This window comes from Jaculus jaculus, chromosome 2, assembly GCF_020740685.1.
Source record: "Jaculus jaculus isolate mJacJac1 chromosome 2, mJacJac1.mat.Y.cur, whole genome shotgun sequence".
Taxonomy (NCBI): Eukaryota; Metazoa; Chordata; class Mammalia; order Rodentia; family Dipodidae; genus Jaculus; species Jaculus jaculus.
The window spans coordinates 2,720,808-2,742,093 of record NC_059103.1 but is presented as its reverse complement, the minus strand read 5'-3'; the positions used below and the strand labels follow the sequence as shown (position 1 = coordinate 2,742,093).

Genomic DNA, 21,286 nt, shown 5'->3' with positions numbered 1-21,286 from the left:
TGTCCCTGGCAGACAGCACCTCCTGTCCAGCTGTGCCAACCCAGGCTCCCCTCAGCATGAGAGGAAGTAGGGTGAAGCCTTGTCCTTTTAATACTCTGAGGGCTTGTCTCAAAGAAGTTAGCCACAGTGTCTTCCTATTCCAAAATAAATCCATTGTTCCAAGCCATTGGAGCAAAATTTCCATAATCCTCAAGGTCTCCAAAATGCCTTCGGATTCCTACTGGTTCACTGCATCCATATTATGCTTTTAATAAAAACTTGTTTCAGCTAGATTATTTCCTTCCAAATTATGTCAGGCTGATATGGGCAGCTTTCAATTGACTTACTCACCTTCACTTTTTTTTCTCTCTCCTGCGTGCGTGCATGCATTTGTACGGTGTGCGCATGTTCGTGTCCACACAGCACCCGTGCACTTATCTGTGGTGGGGAGTGCTCATCTGTGGGGGCCTGTCGGGTGTCCTATTACACCATCGCTTGGCCTGTTCTTATCTGAGTCAGGGTCAAACTGATCCCACAGCTTGCCATGTTGTTGTGACGTCTGACGATTCTTGGATCTCTGCTCTCCTGCGCAGCTGGGGTCACAGATGTGCATGGCCATGTCCAGCTGTTTCTGTGGACCCTGGGGATGAACTTGAGGCTCTCTTGGGCATCCTCAGGCCCTCATGCTTGCACAGGAAGTGCTCTTAACCACAGAGACATTTCTCTTGCCCTCACAGGGAGTTTTCTGTCGAAAAAAGTGGCTGTTTCTGCCTATAGAGAGCCAGACCCTATCCTTGTACATGCTGCTCAAGAAAGATGACAAGGGTGACCAGGTGTAAGGTGACTGTCACCTGCAAACGCACTGGGACTTGTCAGATGTGAAGTTATTCTGGTAGCAGCCCCTTCTTCTGTTGTTAAAAATGCCTTCATTCTCCCTGGAGCAAAAAGAAACCCACATACAGATTTTATAAATTCGATCCCACCAGGAGGCACAACCAGCCTAGTCTTCCTCCATCGCAGCTGTGTGTCAGAGTTTTATTTATTTAGTCAATTTTTAAACCATGCCCTGCACTCCAAAGCCTCAGGGTGCGATACCACAAAATACTACAGTTTAAAACATTTTTTAAAAACATAAAAACAGCTCTGCCGGAAAATCAGATTCTGAAGAAGATGGCTCGGGGCTCGGATGGCTCAGTGCTCCAGGTGAAGTGGTGTGGTCTGTGGGGGTACGGTGCTCTGAGGTATACGGTGCGTCAGGTATGTGGAGCTGCAGTTGTATGTTGTTGGTATGACGCTCCCAGTGGGATGGTGCTCCAGCGGCTTGGCATTCCCAGTGGTGCTGCAGAGGGGTAGTGCTCCAGTGGACTTACTCTTTCGCTGGCGTGATACTCCCTGTGAGGGCGTTGCTCCCAATAGAGTGGGATGGGCCTCCGGGTGTGGTGACATTCTGGCGGTTTGGTGCGCCCAGTAGTGTGGTGCTCTTGGTGGAGTGATGGTCCTGGTGGTCTGGCGCTCCTGGTGGTGTGGTGCTCCCTGTAGGGTGGTGCCCACAGAGGTGCGGTGCACCAGAAGATTTCAGGAAGGATGACCCAGCACTGCATCTCAGCACATAGGATGAACCAGGTCTGCTTCCCCTGATGGACTGGTCCCAGGGGCCACCAGCACTGGGTAAAGGTGCTCCCTGCTTCCCTTGGCCCGGTTGGTCAGCGCTGAGTAAAGAGGTGGCAGCCGTCTTTCCCGGGAACACAAGACTGGATGGCCCACTGACAGTCACTGACTACCAGGTATAAAGATCACTCTTGTGTGGCCTTCAGAAAATATAAACCATCTTTACCAGATCTTAAAGGGTTTGCCTACAAAATACATTTCCTTTGCACGGGTAACTCACATGCACACATACAGCACGTCTGTCCTATCGTTTTTGGCATGCAGAGTATGTGTGGTGTGCTGTGTGGTTATGTGTATGCAGCCTGTGTGCAGATATGCACGTGCCCTCTGCGCACGCACACAGAGGCCAGAGGAGAATGTTTTCTTGAGACGGAGCCATTCCCTGAACCCATCGCGCCATGTCCACCTCTCCCCTACCCTTTTTGTTTTCCTGTCAGCAAGCCCCAGAGGGCCTTTGGTCTGTACCCTTTGCAGGACTGGAGTTACAGACACGCACGGCCAAACCCAGCTGTTTACATGGGTGCTGGGGAATCAAGTTCAGGCCCTCATGCTTGTGCAGCAAACACTCTTAGCTCCTGAGTCATCTCCCCAGCCTCACATCTGCCCTGTCTTCAGCAGTCTTTACGTGAGAACCGTCAAAACTGCACATTGAGTACAAAGATGCCTGGTGTTTCCACTGCACTTGCAAGCGTGTCCCTGAGAAGTGTGAAGCTTCTAGGAGGCATTTAAAAACACCAAAAATGGGCTGGAGGGACGCTTAGAGGTTAAGGCACTTGCTTGTGAAGCCTAATGACCCATGTTTGATCTCTCTCCAGATTCCATGTGAGGCAGACACACAAAAGTGAGGTAAGCGCAACATCACACATGCCCACAAGGTGGCGTAAGCGTCTGGCGTTTGATAGCAGTGGCTGAGGCCCTGGCATGCCAACTCTTTCTCTCTCTAAAAAAAACAAAAACACCGCAATCCATATGGAGATGTGGTTACTGCCTGCCCCTCCCGTCTGGAAATTTGCAGACAAAATGTTCAGAGATGGCTTTAGCAGTTAAGGCACTTGCCTGCAAAACCTAAGGACCCAGGTTTGATTGCCCAGAACACACGTAAACCAGATGCACATGGTGGCGCATGTGTCTGGAGCTCGTTTGGAGAGGCTAGAGGCCCTGGTGTGCCCATATTCTCCCCCACTCCATAAATTAAAAAAAATAAGTAATGTTCAGAGATATGTAAAGGCAGAGAGAGGCAAGGCAAACACTTTCGGCCTGTGGTTCTGTCAAGAACTGGCTCCCTTGGAAATTTGCAGGGAGAGGACTGGGAAGAACTGGGGTTTGGAGTTACCTTTGTGTGATGCAAGGCAAGATCGCTGTTCTTTGTAGAACTCTCAGATTCCATGATTTTGATCTTTGTCTTTTCTTTTCATATAGTACTGTAGATGAAACCCAGGACTGTGTATATTTAGGCCGGGTCTTCACAACTAAGTTACACCCCCAGCCCCTCACTGGGGGATTCTAGGCAGGAGCTCTACCACTGAGCCACGCCCCAGCCCCTCACTGGGGGATTCCAGGCAGGTGCTCTACCACTGAGCCACACCCCAGCTCCTCACTGGGGGATTCCAGGCAGGTGCTCTACCACTGAGCCATACCCCCATCCTCTCACTGGGGGATTCTATGCAGGAGCTCTACCACTGAGCCACACCCCAGCCTCTCACTGGGGGATTCTAGGCAGGAGCTCTACCACTGAGCCATGCCCCCAGCCCCTCACTGGGGGATTCCAGGCAGGAGCTCTATCACCGAGCCACACCCCCAGCCCCTCACTGGGGATTCTATGCAGGAGCTCTACCACTGAGCCACACCCCAGCCTCTCACTGGGGGATTCTAGGCAGGAGCTCTACCACTGAGCCATGCCCCCAGCCCCTCACTGGGGGATTCCAGGCAGGAGCTCTATCACCGAGCCACACCCCCAGCCCCTCACTGGGGATTCCAGGTAGGAGCTCTACCACTGAGCCAAGCCCCTCACTTCAGGATTCTAGGCAGGAGCTCTACCACTTAGCTTCATCCCAGCCCTCTTTTTACTTTGTATTTTGAAACAAGTTCTCATTAAGTTGTCAGGCTGATCTTGAACTTACAGTCCGATTCTTCTCCCTCAGCCTTCTTAGTGGCTTTGCACCAGGTGCAGGTTCCCTGTCTATCTGATGCTGCTATGCTCTGTGCAGAGTAAGGGACATGAGCTGGAAGCCAGGTGCTGGATAAGGACCTGTCTTGGTTATCACTGTTAGGGAATCCCTGGAGCTTGGTTATGCCCCCAGGATCTCTTACTTAGGGCTCCATGTTAATCCACCTCACAGCCTAGTGGCTCAAAAACTGCCGTCCATGGAGGCTGAGGTAGGTGGGTCACCAAAATATCGAAGCCTCCCTGGGTTCCTTAGTGAGATCCTTTCTCAAAAGAAACCCGAAAACAGAACAGCTGCATTCTGGTCCAGCTCCTGCTTCTGCTGGCTGCCCTCTTCTGCTCTCTGGCTTGAATGATCTCAGCCTCTCAGGCCTGCTCTGCATCACCCGGCCCGGGGCTTAGCTTGGGTCCTGGTGGCTCCCCTCACATGACCAATGGCCAAGGCCAGTGTGGGGGTTTGAATGTGAACTGTTCCTCACAGTCTCAGTGACTGACCTTGGTCCTCAGCAGATGGCCTTGTCTGGGGAGGCTGTGGAACCTTTAGGAGGTGGAGCCTTGCTGATGGGACAAGGGCCCGCCTGGGGCAGGTCTTGAGGTTTTACAGCCAGATTTCCTCCTGGATCTCTGCTTCCTAGCTGTGAATGCCTCTTGTCTCCACAGCCACACCTTATCTGCCGTGATGGAATGTGTCCTCTGGAACTGGAAGCTGAAAACTCTCCCTTTCCTTAAGCTGTTTCTTGTCAGGGATTTTTTTTTTTTCTTCTGAGGTAGGGTCTCGCTGTAGTCCAGGCTGACCTGGAATTTGCTATGTATTCTCAGGCTAGCCTCGAACTCATGGTGATCCTCCTACTCTGTCTCCCCAGTGCTGCCACCACACCTGGCTCTTTTTCTCTTTTAATGTTTCTTGTCAGGCATTTTTATCACAGCAATGAGAAAGTCACTAAATCAGCAAGGGAGGTGACAGGTCACCCTGCATGCTGGCTCGGGCGTGTCCATGTGGAGGTGGGGCGGTGCCCGAGTGGCTGGAGGAACAGTGTAGACAGTCCTTGATCTTTTCTTGTCCTGTGAGGTTTGAAGCCCCACTCGGCAGGTGTATCATGCAGCTGAGGCCCAAGTAAGATGCCGAGAGTGAGGGCACGGGAGGAGGGAGTGGTGAGGCTGCCATCCCCTGCTCCCCACCCTGTGGGGCTTTCTGAGGAGCAGCCCTACCTCAGGCATGTGGGTGAGGCCCCCTCATGACAGACTGGCTTCCACCAGTCCCACTTGCTCTCTCCCTTTGGCCAGTGTGGCCTCTGGGTTCAGCTGGCTGACTGAGCCCTCATCTTCTGCCAGGATGCCAGCAGAGAGGGTAGTGCAGGCAGAGGAGTGGCTGCTCTGGGCAGCTCTGCTAGCACGATGTGTGGGCTGAACTTCTGCCTGAGGGCACAGGTCCTGTGGGTACAGGGTTGGTGAGTTCTGCCCCAGTGAAGCCCATAGTCTGCTGGTTGCGGGGGAGACCAGTGGCCAGCCTCACCCTTCAGCTGAAGCAAAGACACAGTGATGGGCGGGGTGAGGTGTGCGCTGGAAGGGGGGAGCAGGTCTTCTCGCTCCAGTTCCTGGTGTATGGCAGACACCCCGGATGGATGGCTGGGACACCCAGGATGAAGGAGGCGTCCTCGCAGTAAAGAGACAATGTTGGTCACAGGCGGTCTTGTGACTCATGAAAAGAGTTGAAAATGGGTGAGACTGGAGTGATTTCCCCCGCTGTCACTGGGGTAGCGACAAGCCCACACCGGATTGTGCAGCCTGCAATCTGTCTGGCATAAGAAATGAATGCTTTAGCCCTGGCTCTGGCGCTCCAGTGTTGACGCTCACCTGCCTGTTGGCTTTCGGAAACACACATGTGCTTTGGACATTTCCTCTCACAGGCAGTTCAGACATCTGCGCTCGCGTTAGGCCACATGGGTTCTAATCGCACCTCCTATCGTTCTCAAAATGTAGAGTGATCAAAACTCTTGAGTTTCCTTGTAAAATGTGTATCAAGGCAACAGCTCAAGGTAGGGCTTTGGTGAGGATGCAGGGATGACAGGTGACAGGTGTGTGGTGCGGTGCAGGGTATGCCCAGGGACTCGCTAAACATTTCCCATCTTAGAGAAGGTGCCTTGTGGGAGCCTGTCCACAGCGACCGCACAGAAGAGAAGAAAACTCAGTAGCAGAGTCCAGTAAGCTAGGAAAGAGATATAAAGGGAAGAGAAAGGAAGGGAGAGGGGTACTAAATAGGATGATATGGTATGTATGTAAGTAGAAGAATAGATTAATCAGGGTGAAAAGGCCCAAGTGAGGTCAGGGGAAGAGATTGAGTAAAGAACAGATGGAAGGAGGGCTAATCAAAATCTAAGAGGATATAAATAAGTCACATGGAAATCTACTTTTTTGGACAATGGAACACTCAGGAGCCATAGGTTGTTGCTAAAAACATTTTCAGTGCCAGGGATGGGATACCTTTTAGTGAGTTGTTGGCCAGGGAGGTCCCTGATGCCCCCAAAACATTACAGGCCATTGCTGAGGCCCTTGGTTTCCCACCAGGAATAGATGGTAAGACCCTATTTCTGAAGACTGCACATACTTGGGCTTCAAGGCCACTGAGAAATCCTGCTGGAGCTGAGTTGATAACCTCCTCCATGTAGACCAGCTGATGGAAAGCTGGAAGAAGCCATTCTGCATGCAGTTCAATGGGGGAGAGAGAAATCACCAGTGAAGATACTCAACAGTGGACACTTCAAGTCTTATATTTTGCCAGCCAGGCCAAATGTGCCAATGGGTGCAAAAGTGACATGTCTGTCATGGTGGAAACCAAACTGCCCTCTAATTGGACTGAAAGCCCATTCCATGGGAGGGAATATATCTCTGATACTGAAAACCTACGATAGGAGCAGTCATGATTCCTAGGGGTGTAACATCTGCTGCTGTCTGGCTAAATGTATATACTATGCTCATCAAACTGCCCAGTAAGCACTTCTCTTAATGTTCATACCCATATATTAATGCTACGCTCACTTTTGGTAGAGAATCTTCTCTTTTCAGATGGCAGTGACCTTGGGATGACTCAGAAGGCATCATGTTGCTGGGAAGAAGTGACAGGCGTGTTCAGTACTGCAATATCTCTATCACACCTTCCAGGCTCAGGGTCCATTGCGGAAGAGGTGGTAGACAGAATGTAAGAGTCAAAGGAAGGGTAGGACTCCTTGCAACATGCTCCTCCAGACACAAAATGGCCTGGATATCCATGGCCTCACAGTGCCTGACACTACCTACACAAGACCATCATAAGAGGAGGAAAAGATCACGACATCAAAATAAAAGAGAGACTGATTGAGACGGGAAAATGGAGTTTCAAAGGGGAAAGTAGGGGGAGGGAGGGAATTACCATGGGACATTGGTTACAATCATGGAAGTTGTTAATAATAATAAAAAAAGAAAGCCCTGAGTGTGCAACCACCACGAACGTATTGTCTATCAGGACATCCTCCCAATGATGCAATCTTTGTTGTGAAAATGAACAAGAACCCCCAAACTTTGCCACACAAGGGAAGCTAGAGTGTGGGGCCAGCTCACTGGGAAGGTGGGGTGCAGGCGCTCTGTGGAAAGCCACAGCAGGACGGGGCAGATGGCTCGGTGGGTATAAAGTGCTTGCTGTACAAGCACGAGGACCTGAATCTGGGTCTCCAGGACCCATGTAAAATCCTGGGCGTTGTGGCCTGTGCCTGTCATCCCAGTTTGGGCAGATAAACACAGGGGATCGATGGTGCTCACTGGTTAGCTGGTCTAGCCCAGTCAGTGAGGCCTGTGTTCAGTCAGAAACCCTGTCTGAGGGAATGGGCGACCGGAGAAGACACCTGACATTGAACTCTGGGCTTCATATACACTCACGCCTGTGCTCACGCATGGGTGCCCCCTGCATAGAAACACGCACAAACATGTACCACACAGGCATGCAAAAAGGGGGGGCTAAGAGTAGCAGCGTGGGGAGCCCAGGGCACAGGTCACGAGATTCTGTGAGCCCCTTAACACTAGATGCGCGCGAATGAGCTGCTTCTTGGAGGAAGAGTGCCAACACTCAAGCTGCCTTTGTTTACGAAGGGCGCGTGAGTCAGAGACACGATTTTGACATTCACTTCCCATCTGAGCCGTTCTGGCTGGTTAATATCTTTGAAAAGGTGCTTGTCACATGAGCTTGTGTTACATGAGTGTGTGTGTGCGTGTGTGTGTGCTCTGCTGAACATAGTCCAGGTCACCTGTTTCCTTCAACGTCCCTCCAACCCTGGTTGGACTGAGAAAATCCTGTCCATAGATCACTCCGGTGCTGCTCACCAAAGCCCATTGATTTTCCCAGACCCTCTGTGCTCCCTCCCCATTTTTACATCTCTGATTTGATGATACAGAAACTCTAGGGTGAGACGTTATGGGCAGTACTTTCTCTTTCTTAGCATGTCATAAAATAATGATAAATCTTCTAGTCAACGGCATCTTAGATTTAATGAAATTACATCGAGTATTTAAATATTCCCTTTTAGCCAGACGTGGTGGCACACGCCTTTAATCCCAGCACTCGGGAGGCAGAGGCAGGAGGATTACAGTGGGTTGAGGCCGCCCTGAGACTACATAGTGAATTCCAGGTTAGCCTGGGCTAGAGTGAGACCTGTGGTGGTTTGAGTCAGGTGTCCCCGATAAACTTAGGTGTTCTTAATGCTAGGTTCCTAGTTGATGGAGATATGGGAATTAACCCCTCATGGAGGAAGTGTATTATTGGGGGCTTATGGGTGTTATAGCCAGTTTCCCCATGCCAGTGTTTGGCACACTTTTCTGTTGCTATTGTCCACCGTATGTGGGCCAGCGGGTGATGTCCACTCTCTGCTCATGCCATCGTTTCCCCCTGCCATTGTGGAGCTTCCCCTCAAGCCTGTAAACCAAAATAAACCTCTTTTTCCCACAAGCTGCTCTTAGTTGGGTGATTTCTACCAGCATTTCAAACCTGACTGCAACAGTAAAAGTGGTACCAGGAGTGGGATTGCTTCAAGGCACCTAACTATGTGGCTTTAGCCTTTTAGAGCTGATTTTCAAGAGGAATGTGGAAGGATTTGAAACCTTGGTCTAAGAGATGCCTTGCAGTGCTATAAGTACAGCTTGGTGGACTATTCTGGTCAGAGTTGAAAGGCCTGAATGCAGTAAGAACTATGGACTGTGAGGCTTGGCTTATGAGGGTGAGAAAGAGCTTTGCCTGGACTGGGCTAGCAGTCTGTGTGAGAAGCTTGCTGTTATGCCCATGTCCTGAGAAGTTGTGCAGGGTTGCTTTGCATAGAAATGAACTGGTATGAGCAGAGGGATATGACACAGAAAGAAAAATCTTTGGGTGAACTGCTCCCTGTTCAGCTGTAATTGAGAGATTACAACCTTTGAGATTGGGCCAGCTGACCTGCACTGGGCAACAGGAAGAATGTAGACTCTTTTGAAGGGGACTGAGTACTCAAGGAGTGTCCTGTTTTTTCAAAGTCTGCTTTATTCCCCCCTGGATTAACAAATTGGCACCCTAGCTGGTACTGTGGAGTATAAGAAATGCAGGAAAGAGGGTCATTGAGTTTTCAACAGGGTCTTGTGTTTTGGAAATGGCCATGGGCAGTGTGAAGCAGGTTTGCTGGATGCCTGCATGGAGACCCCATGGGGCCTTGAGGGTGAACCATGGATTGCAGTAGAGACTGAGTGGAGATGCCGGGACCATGCGATGGCTGCTGAGGAGAGCTGCCAGCCCCGATGAAGTTTCCCAGGACTGTGAATAGCCTAGCTGGAGGGGTGGAATTGGAACTCCAGAGACTTGTTGCTGGTTAGAATTATCGGAGTTGGAGATTTGTCATTGACTAGAGTTATTGGACTTGAAGCTACAGAGTTTGATGTTTGCCTGGGTTGTTTTAAATCTTGTATTGGCTGAATATTTCTTTGCTATGTCCAGTGCTATCTTTTGCAGCATGAATGATTATCCTGTGCCATTATACGTTTTGGGGAGATATTTTGGTATTATGGATCAGTTAAAAGAACTTGGACTATGGGGATGTATGAACATCATTGTAATTGATAAAAACTATGGGGACTTTTAAGTTGGATTGAATGCATTGTATTTTATAACATGTATGTATATCAGTTTATAGGGCCAGGGGTGGAATGTGGTGGTTTGATTCAGGTGTCCCCCATAAACTTAGGTGTTCTGAATGCTAGGTTCCCAGCTGATGGAGATTTGGGAATTAACACCTCCTGGAGGCGGTGTATTGTTGGGGGTGGGCCTATGGGAGTTATAGCCAATTTCTCCATGCCAGTGTTTGGCACACTCTCCTGTTGCTATTGCCCACCTTATGTTGTCCACGGGGTGATGTCCACCCTCTGCTCATGCCATCATTTTCCCCTGCTATTGTGGAGCTCCTCCTCGAGCTTGTAAACCAAAATAAACCTATTTTCCCCACAAGCTCCTCTTGGTTGGGTAATTTCTACCAGCAATGCTAACCTGACTGCAACAAGACCATACCTCAAAAAACAAAACAAGCAAACAAAAACAACAACAAAAACTAAAAAGCCCCTCAAATATTCCCTTTTAAATCAACTCCGTGCTTCACTTGAATATGCTTCTCTTAAAATATATTATTTTTATTTATGAGAGAGAGAGAGAGAGAGGGAGGGAGAGAATATGAATGGGTGTGCCAGAGCTTATTTTAGAAGAAAACTTTCATCATTGCTTTAAATGGAGAGCCAATATTATTTGGTGGGCTGGTTATATTTTTTTCCTCCTACACATTAAATAATCTATAAGTTTTACACTCTGTGTATGTTACTGGGAGTAGAGAGACATGCATTATCTCATCAAGCAGAAGCAGCTAGACTTGTCTCTGATTACACAGTAGGGAGAGCAAGGAAGGCCACAGAGCCCTCAGTGAAAACAGATGGGAGGTGGTAGAGAGCAGACCTCAGGAAAAACGAGACAACTCCCTGGTGACAGCACTCACATAGAAGGTGCCCACCTGTCAGAAGTAAGCAAGTACTCTACCTCTGAGCCTCACCCCACCCCCTCACTGGGGATTCTAGGCAGGAGCTCTACCACTGAGCCACGCCCCCAACCCCTCCCTAGGGGATTCTAGGCAGGAGCTCTACCACTGAGCCACACCCCAGCCCCTCACTGGGGATTCTAGGCAAGAGCTCTACCACTGAGCCACACCCCCACCCCCTCACTGGGGATTCTAGGCAGGAGCTCTACCACTGAGCCACGCCCCCAACCCCTCCCTAGGGGATTCTAGGCAGGAGCTCTACCACTGAGCCACACCCCCAGCCCCTCACTGGGGATTCTAGGCAGGAGCTCTATCACTGAGCCACGCCCCCAGCCCCTCACTGGGGGATTCTAGGCACGAGCTCTACCACTGAGCCAAGGCCCAGCCCCTTACTGGAGGATTCTAGGCAGGCCCTCTGTTGAAAGCTACATCCCTAGCCCTTACTTGTTATAGTTATTTGTGTATTGTTTCTCTCCCCTGGAATATAAAATCACTGGGCTCAGGGGAGACCATTGCTCCCACTGGTCCTTTTTGTCCATATTCTAGAATACTGTTTCGCACACCGCTAATGCTTAGTGACTGTTGAGTAAGTGGATGAATGAAGGGCAGTGCCCAGCACCATCTTTGGTCCTGGCCTGTTGGTGTCTCTCCAGTGACACCATGCTGATGCTATTTGAAGGGTGGTTGCTGCTTACCAAGGCCCAAGGGGAACTTGGAGTGATGTCATTGGTCTGACTTTGAAATGACCCTGTCAGGCTCATGTACTGAATATTTGTTCCCCAGCTGGTGGTGAATGTTTGGGGAGGTTATGGAAACTTTAAGAGGTGGGGCTTCCTGGGTCACCAGGGCCAGGCCTTTGAAGCTTGGCTTTGGCCACTTCTCTCTTTCCTGGTCCGGCATGACGTGAAGAGTTCACACTGCACTTTCCACCACGATGAATGCCACTGTGCCTTCCCTGCCGTGACAGACTTGAGACAGGCAAGCACAGGGCAGAGCTTAGCAACCTGGGGTGTTGCCTGGCTTGGGCAGTAAATATGTCCCTGTCCTGACAGTGCACCTAGTGACCTGTTAGTAACCTGGGACTGGTCCCCATCTTCATCAAACTGCACATGCACCCTACTTTAAACAATGGGACTAAGCTACTCCCAATAACAACCCCTTGATAACACCCTGTTTTGATTCAAACATTCTGGGTTCAGGAGCCAGGGGTCAATCTGGTTGGAACCGGTTTTACGTGTCGGCAAAGTAGGTAAATTGTGTTTTCTGAATGAGCTTTCAAGGAAGATCCTGTATTTACCATCTTAGGCCTAGGCATGATTAGGCACACATATGATTAAACCCAGATGCATCATGGGAAAGGACATGCACAGTAGAGAAAAGCTTACATCACCCAAGCCTGTCAATTAAAACACGGAACCACTGAGCGTGGTGCCACACGCCTCTAATCCCAGCACTCGGGAGGCAGAGGTAGGAGGATCCCCATGAGTTCGAGGCCACCCTGAGACTCCATAGTGAATTCCAGGTCAGCCTGGGCTAGAGTGAGACCCTACCTCGGAAGACCAAAATAAGTAAATAAATAATAAATAAAACAGAGAACCACCCAAACTACACTCCCCCAGTAGCCAGCTCCTCCCCCTTTTAGACCCCAGACTAGAAGCCCCTCACAGCAACCCACTGCTCTGGAGGACTCTCTCACACAGGTGGCCCTCCACTGCTCTTGCCAGTATATCCAAAATTTGTACTTTTGCTTCACTCCTTTTTTTTTTTTTTTTCCATGATAGGGTCTCGCTGTAGCTAAAGCTGACCTGGAATTCACTATGTAGTCTCAGGGTGGCCTTGAACTCAGGGTGATCCTCCTACCTCTGCCTCCCGAGTGCTGGGATTAAAGGTGTACACCACCACACCCAGCTCACTTCACTCTTAATATTACGTTCTTGCTGCTTCACTTTGTGTGCGTGTCTCTTCCAGTTCTTTGGACAGAATGCCAAGAACTTGGGAGCACCCAGACAGAGACAGATGGAAATCCTCTGGTATCAAGAGCTGAAATAAATCTCTCTTCCCATATGTTGTTTTTTTTCCCTCTTCTTTTCTTCCAGTTTCGTTATAATGATGCAAAAGTAACTAGTACCTTGGTGTCTGTCTGTGACCATGAGCACAGAAGCCTCAGGAGGAAGAGAAGAGGGACATTTGGGTGTGGGACACTAGGCTAGGTCAGCATCAAAGTGGACACAGAACCCTCTTCTGGAAATAAGGATAGGCGGGCGTGGCTCTGTGGACTCTGAAGCAGAGCCCACTGCAGGACAACACCGGGTCTTACCTTGCACTGGTGCCAGGGGCTCATACACAACACGGTAGCCCTGCAGGATGCCATTCGCTGCCACGGGCTCTCCCCAGGACACATTGAGGGTGGTGGACATTATTTCTGAGAACACCAGGAAGCTGGGGGCTCCAGGAGCTGGAAGAACAGAATACAAAGTGACTTACACTCTGGCACCTTTGTGGGCCGACTCTGCCTCCATGTAGAATAGAAGTCTTATCAGGTGTGATTTCCACCTCAACGAAAGCCTGAATGCCACAGGATGAAGAAGGAAATTCATTGATCAGCTCCGAACTTCCTGGGATCAATCAGGACCACAGGCCCTCCTGAGCAGAGCTGGGGGAAAAATAGCATTGAAACACAGAGGAGCTCAGAGGTGGACTGCCAAGGGCAAGGAAATAAATAATGGATAGGAACAGAAAAGGAAATGTGGAGCGCTCCATTGCTAGAGGATGCGGAAGATTCTGGAGGCTCCTAGTGTTGCTTTGGGGAGGGGGACAGAGGGAGCTCTGTGATAGACAGGGTACCTCAACTTTCTCTTCCCTTGCTTTCCTCTCCCATCCCCTCTGTGCTCTTCCCTTCCTCTCATCCTGCCCTCCCCTCCTCTCCTGTGGTTGTTCAGCCCCCCAATATATTCAGTGTTTTATTAGTTTGCATTTTGGATCTGCAGCCACATGGCTGGAGGAGGAGTCACTGGACAGATCTTAAGGTGTGGTGGTGGGTTTCAAATCCCAGTCTAAAAGTATGAAAAGTGCTTAGTTCCACCTGGAGTTCCTGAAGTGTGCTGTGTGGTGTGGCTTTTGGCTTTTGGGCTTCTGTCTCTCTGCTTGGAACTGTGAAATCAGGGCCAGCTTCTTCTGCCATCATGGAACCTCCCCTGGATCTGTAAACTTCAATAAATCCATTCCTCCATAACTGTGCTTGGTTTGGAAGTTCCTCTCAGCCAACCTGAAGCTGTCTGCTACATCTCTCCTCTATTCCTTTTCTCTCCCTTCCCTTCCTATCCTCTCCACTTTTTTCTACCTTCTCCTCCCACTCTCTTCTCTCCTCTCCCCTCTCCCTTCTCATGCCTTCCTTTCCTCCTCTCCTTTCTGTAATCTCCTCTCCTTTTTTTCCCTCTTGTCTTCTCTCTCTCCTCCCATGGGTGCCTGGTGTCTTCAAGGACACCTTGGTCCCTCCTCTCTGCTTCTGTGAGCTCACAGGGACCTGCAGGGCTGACAGAGGGAGGAGGCTGACTAAGCCATCAACACCGCTGGCAGATGTGGATGGCTGAGGGTGTAGCCAGGGCAGGTGTGGGGCCAGGTCAGGTCCTTGGGCTGCATGCAAGTGGGCATGAATGGGGCTGTTCCCACCTGGCATCCTGCGTAGGCTCCTGGCCACTTTTCCCTGGTGCCTCGCGTGCTTAGGAGGATCTCTTAGAGTTATGTCTGCCCTCCACTTCTCCCCTTCAATCCCTGGGCTCTCCCGCCCCACGCATTACTGGGCCCCGGGGTCCCAGCATAGCCCAGATCCTGCTTTCTGCCTTTCAGATCTGTTCCTGCCTCTCTGGCTCAGATTCCAAACTGGAATAACTATTCTCTCGTGGGTACTGGATGCAGCCCACAGGAAGCAGATCTGATCACCTCACAGTGTGTCACACTGCTCAGGGGTCATTTATCCAATTAGGGTGCAGTCAGCTAAGCCTACAATATGTTGGGGACCCTTGAGCCCTGCATCTCCAACCCACAGTCTCTGGCCTACCTTTCTTTCTTGCTTCGTCATCTCATGTGTGTGTGTGTGTACACACGCACATGAATGCGTGCATGTGAAGGCCAGACAATAACCTTGGGTGTCATTGCTCAGGTACTGTCCACTTTTTTGGACAGTACAATCTCTTAGTGGCCTGAAATTCACCAAGTAGGTTAGATTGGATTGCCACTGAGCCCCAGGGATCCACCTATCTCTGCCTCCCTAGTGTGCTGGGATGACAGGTGTGTTCTATCACACCCAGACTTTCTAAAAACGGGGTAAGAGAAAGAAGTTGAACTCAGGTCCGCGTGCTTACAAGACAAGCACTTTACAGACAGAACTATCTCCCTAAGTCTTACAAAGGGCCTCTGAGAGCCTCAGGATCTAAGGCCAGTTTGCTATTTTTCTGGGTACACCACTGCTCTCCAGGATACTAGGATCTGAGATGAGAGGCTGGATGGGCTGCTCGACATACCGGCTATGCCCTGCATGTGGGTAGGCCTGAGCCTCTGCCAGCCTGGCCTCTGTCTGTGCTTGGATCTGGCCTGGGACAGGTAGCTGCAAGGGGACTGCTAAGTTATTCCAAGAGTGGCCAATGCCTGACCTCACTGCTTAAGGAGCTCAACTGGAGGCCTTTTCTCCTCTAGTACCTTCAAAAGCTTCCAAAAAAACACGGCTTCAACTCAGCCGATATTGACTTCACGCCTCAAGGGCCGTTTGAGACCAGACATGTCACCTCCAGTCCTAGCCATACACTTCCCACGCATGGTGGACAGGTGGGGTGTCCTACCGGCCTGATGTGTGCGTCCCTGGCGCGGGTCGCTCTTGGGTCCATCGCCGGCCGCATTGAAGGCTGAGATGCTGACCATGTACTGGGTGTGGCTGGTCAGGTTCTTGAGCTTCACCATGGGCTCGGGGAGGAAGAGGACCTTCATCTTCTCTGTCTCGTTTTGGCTGTCGGCCTCCCAGTAGTAAATCTGTCAGGAAGAGCACGAGGCTGGAGTTGAGCCGTGGGGAAGCCAGGTTCCGGGATGGGGCGAGTGAAAGGCTGAGCTCGGATGGAGAGTGAGGCACTGGGCTGCTCGCTGGGTGCTGGGTGAGGAATAGCGCTTCTGACGTCTCATCTAGATGTTGAATGTCACCTCGTTAAACTGCTCAGGGCGGCAGCTGAGCACAGGCTTGTATATAGAACATGCCCAGGTGGCACCTCTTGAAGGGCCTGTGGGCACCAGTCTTCTGAGAAAGAAAGGAGACAGCCCTGCCTGTACCACCTGGTCTGAATGGGTCTAGAACAAGTCTTCAAGTGCTCAGCCCAAAGCCCTACACTTTGCTCAAAGCTGACCTCTAAGTCTTCTTCCAATGGGGCACGAATATAGGAGGGACCTTCATGCATGTTGCTATAACCCTGTCTAGAGCCCATGGTCGTAGGCTGGGGGCAGGGGTGGGAAAGCCTCCTACTGCTGTTATGCTGAATGGACAAGTTTTGAGCTGCCTTCTAAACATTTATGCTTATGCCCATATATTAGTGCTGCTCTCAGCTGTGATCACAGGGGTTTCTTTAGGCAGGGGCAGAACTCTAAACAGGACATCTATACCACCTTCTCCAAGGCTCAGGGAACGAACGTTGTCAAAGATGGCAGCTTAGCAAACATGGAAGAGCCGGAGGATGGGGAGGAGTGCTGTGGAGTACTGCCTTCTGCCCACGACGTGATTGTTACACTCATGAACTCACAGCAGCTGTGGCTTCCTGCACAGGATTGAGCCCACCAGCATTATGGATGGTGGGGGGGGGAGTCTTTCAAGACCATACCCTTTTTAGGGGAGTTACTAACAGTGAATAGTTGCTGAGGGAGAAGCAGTCATGTTTCTCAGCGGGCTGCCGGTAACTTTCCCTTATTCCTTCAAATAATACCCCATCCATGTGTATGCAAACAACCCTGCTTTCACTCAGTGGGTCACACGCACAAAAAGACATGAAAAGTAGGAAGGGGATGAGTTTTCAAGAAGGAGTTTAGCAGGAGGGGGTAAGAGAGGGGCAATGGGGGTGAATAGGATCAAAATACATTGTATTCATATATAAAATTGTCAAAAATAATATTAAAGTACTCTGGAAACAAAAACACCAGAAATGACAGGACGGAGCCCAGAGCTGTGCTTAGAACAGTAGGGAAGCCCCAAGCCTCTCCTGGGCACCACTGCCTCCTGCCTAGCTTTGATGTACTCCACAGGCAAGGCGGACCTGTTGCCCAAGTACAGAGGTTTGAACTGGTTGCCAGAACCGTGTCCCTAGACAGCTGGCTTGGAACCGTTGCTCGAGGCCCATGCCAACTGGGCTGCCCAAAGACAATACGGGCCGGCAGATTCCCCTTGGCTCTGTGGGTCTGAGCCCGCGCCAGGCCATGAGACCAGCATGCTCTGGGTGACAGCGGAGCAGAGGCTGTGGGAAGCAGCTGGAGTGCAGGAGCCATTTCCCGTTTCCACCAACACAGGTAACACCCATGCTGGGAAATGTCCAACAAGGTGAGCGCCACTGATTTCCGCCTGTGAAACCCGACGGCAGGTCTACTGGCCGAGCTGAGAAAGGAAAGGACAGCATCCACTCAGACGGACCTTGCTGACTTGAGATCAATACCCAAGCTCAATGTCTTTATCAGTGAGGAAATGAGAAATTATCTTTTGGACGTGCATAAATGGTGCCTTGCCTGTGAGCTCACAAGACTTCCCATGACCTCATTCATCACTGTAGGGGCTCTGCTGTGAGCGAGGCATCCATTCTCATAATACACCAATCAAAATCATTTTTAAATGGAAGTTTAATTGGGCCAATAGTCCTCAGGGCGGGCAGGCTGGTCCAGAGAAAATGATAACTGATCAACGGAGGCTCTAGGAGGCCAGACAAGGAAATTACTTTTGGAAGGATGGAGGTATGTTATGGGCCAGAACTGGGATGTCTCCTCCAGGGAGGTTTTGGCAAAGCTCAGGGCTCTTGAGATCTCTGGGCAGGGAGAAACCCCTGGAGGAGGGTGGTGAGGAAGAAGACTGCGCAGAGCAGTTGTTCCTCCCTGACACTGGCTGGCCCAGTGGACTGCCTTTCCTCTCCCTCCACCTCTAGAACATTGACCCCCAGGGGACTCATGGCAGTAGTTTAGTGAGGCGGTTCTCCAAGTTGGAGCTCCTGGAAGTCACATCTCAGCAGAACTTGCTGGAAAAAGCAGGTCTCGGGTTGTGGAGCTAGCTCAGTGGGTAAAGCACTCGCTGTACAAGTGTGAGGACGCGGGTTCAGTTCCCAGTTTGGGTGTTAGGGTGTGGGCCCGTGATCCCAGGGTTGGGGAGGCAGACAGAATCCTTACTGGCTAGCCAGTCCAGCAGAAACGGTGAGCTCTGGGTTCAGTGAGACTTGATCTCAAAGAAAAAGGGGAAGAATGACAGAGGAAGACAACTGACTTGGAGCTCTGGCTCGCCCCCTCCTCCCCGAACCCCACTACCACATACACACCAAAAAAGAAAAAGAAAAAAGAAAAGCCGTTGTCGGGTCCCAGCTCCTGACCTACGGAAATGAAGGACTCCTTCAATGCCAGTGGTCACTGAGGGTAGTGCTGGGATGGAGAACCTACTCTTGACACACCCACTTCCTGCACCTGCCAGCAAAGGCCCTGGGAGCTATGAAGTGGACACAGGGAGAGGTGGGTTCCTACGGTGATGGTGGCAAAGACAAGCCCCTGAGCACCTCTGGAGGAGCCCAGGACCCTCCCCTCACCCCCGGGACGCTTTGTGATGGGCGCACAGTCCACGTCGCAGTTGGCATGGGCCTGTACCACACACTCAGGCCCGGCTTTGAGGCTGTGTGTGTGTGTAAGTGTGTCTATGGCCAGGGAAAGAGTGATCCTGGAGTGAAGCCAGCATGCGGCAAATGACCTTGGGGCCCCATGCTGGTACAGAGAGCTGGGAGAAAGAAAGAGACCGACCATGCTCAAGAGCTTACCTTATAGCCCTGGATGTTCCCATTCTGGCTCTCTGGGGGCGGTGGGTCCCACGTGACCTCCAGCTGGCTGGCTGTGAGCGGGGTCACTTGGATGTTCTGTGGAGCCATTGCTGGAGCTGAGGAAAGAGCAGCAAAGGCAGGTAAGTAGGAGGAAGTCTCTTCAGAAGCCTTCTGGGACCACCCCAACCTATAGGTCATAACTCCCTGATGGTTAGTGTGCAAGACTCTGGAACACTACTACATTCTGAGAGGCTTTGGACACACTCACAGGTCAGCTTCATGCTTTGTGTTCCCACAGCTCTTAGTTGTTGTTCTTTTAATCCCTTTCAGATTAATGGTTTTTTTTTAAATTATTTTTATTTTATGTGTGTGAGAGAAAGAGAGAGAATGGGCACGCTATGACCTTCAGCCTGCTGTGAACAAACTCCAGATGAGTGTGCCCCTTGTGCACATGTAGACATTGCGTGCTTGCGTCACTGTGCGTCTGGCTACATGGGACCTGGAAATTTGAACATGAGTTCTGAGTCTTCGCAGGCAAGTGTCTTAACCAGTAATCTATTTCTCTAGCACACCCTTCTTTTTGATGGAGTCTCCAGCCTGTTTTTGAGGTAGGGTCTTATTCTAGCCCAAGCTGGCCTGGAATTCACTATGTAGTCTCAGGCTGGCCTTAAACTCATAGTGATTCTCCTACCTCTGCCTCCCAAGTGCTGGGATTAAAGGAGTGTGCAACCATGCCCAGCTTAATTCTTTATTTTATTTTATTTTTAATGAGAGAGAATGAGAGTGAGACAGAGAGTGTGAGAGAGAGAATTGACACACCAGGGCCTTCAGCCACTATAATCAGCTCCAGGCATATATATGTCACTTTGTACGTCTGGCTTATGTGGGATCTGGGCAGTCAAACATGGGTCCTTAGGCTTCACAGGCAAGCACCTTATCCACTAAGTCGTCTCTCCAGCCCTCTTAGTTCTTTTATGATGAGGAAAGCTACAAACCTGCCCAAAGAGCTTTCTTGTACATGCACAAAATAAAATACAACCACAAAATGAGATAGAAACACAAAGAAAACCGATTCTACTGCGACATGGGTAGTAGTCAAAAACAAATGTAAGTGCTAGAGAGATTGCCTAGTGGTTAGGGTGCTTGCCTGTGAAGCCTGAGGACCCATGTTCGAATCTGCAGGTCCCATGTAGTCAGGTTCAACGTGGAATGCAGATGCAAGCGTGGAATGTCGCACATATGCACAAGGGGGCGCATGCATCTGGAGTTTGTTCACAGCAGGTGGAAGGTTCTGGCACGCCCAGTCTCTCTCTCCAAAATTAAACACACACACACACACACACACACGAAAACAACCAAACAACAACAACAAAAATCAAATGCGATATAGAAACGGGCACTTCTGACAAAACATCTGTGGCACCCCTGGTTGGGAGAAACACTTTTCAGATGGAAGATACAAAAACAATGGTGTCTGCCTTGCTGTGGAATGTCCAGGCGCCCCCCTGGCAAAGTCTGCTTCCAGAAGAAGTCAGTGTGAGACAGCTGCCCCTCTGGGCGTAAGGGGACTTGGGTGTCTTGGAATGCAGCTCAGTCATAAAAACAGGCCAGCGCTCCTCTCTCCTTGCTGCCCACCGGAGACCCTTCTGGGGGCGCTCTGTCACGCGACAGGCACATCGTGCATGTAAAAGACAAGATGGGGGTTGGGGAGATGGCGGCGCTGGTAAGAATAGTTGCTGAGCAAGCACGAGGATCTGAGTTTGACTCCCAGCACCCTTAGGTGGACGCAACTCTGAGAGGGGTGGAGGCCCAGGCCAGTTGGGGGGAGGTCAGCCAGTCAAGAACAACAATAACAACAACAGCAGGGGCAGCTCCAGGTTCAGCGAGAGACTCGGTCCAAATAAGACAGGAGACAGAGCTATGGAGGGAGACACTGGATGTCCCCTCACTCATGGGCACTGGACAAGAGTGTGTACACACATGCATTCAGTGCACACGTACCACAACATCCTGTGGACACACACACACACACACACACACACACACACACACTCCAAGCTGACCAATGAGGATGACCATGGCTGTGTCCTTTGCCTCGTGGCCTTCAGGTAGCCGTGAGCAACGCGGAGAGCAGGCGCTTCTGTGTGCTGGACCTCGTCGACGCCCTCTCCATCAGCCAGCCTCACAAAGTCTGTGCCAGGAACTTTCTCATGACAGTCTGCGCTGACTTCTGGGAGCTACTTTTGCCTCCCACTTGCATGCTCCCCATGGAAATCTGGGCCCAGCTGGACTCTGGGGAGTTACCCAGAGAGGCCAGTGAAGCTACCTCCCCCTCCTATAGCACTGGCCTGCAGGCTTTTGAGCTGGCTGCCTTTGTGTGTTTG

The 21,286-nt window shown here is 50.7% G+C and overlaps 1 protein-coding gene across 1 annotated transcript in view; it reads right to left on the bottom strand.

The window, feature by feature from the left end:
* Positions 1–21,286, bottom strand: part of Sdk1 (sidekick cell adhesion molecule 1) — a 1,082,085-nt gene that overhangs the window by 47,404 nt on the left and 1,013,395 nt on the right. Inside the window, exons 36-38 of the mRNA XM_045142963.1 lie at positions 18,903–19,018; positions 15,711–15,897; positions 13,193–13,330 (exon numbers count right to left, since the gene is read on the bottom strand). Of these exons, the coding sequence (XP_044998898.1) occupies positions 13,193–13,330; positions 15,711–15,897; positions 18,903–19,018 (441 nt within the window). The remainder of the gene's footprint in view (positions 1–13,192; positions 13,331–15,710; positions 15,898–18,902; positions 19,019–21,286) is intronic.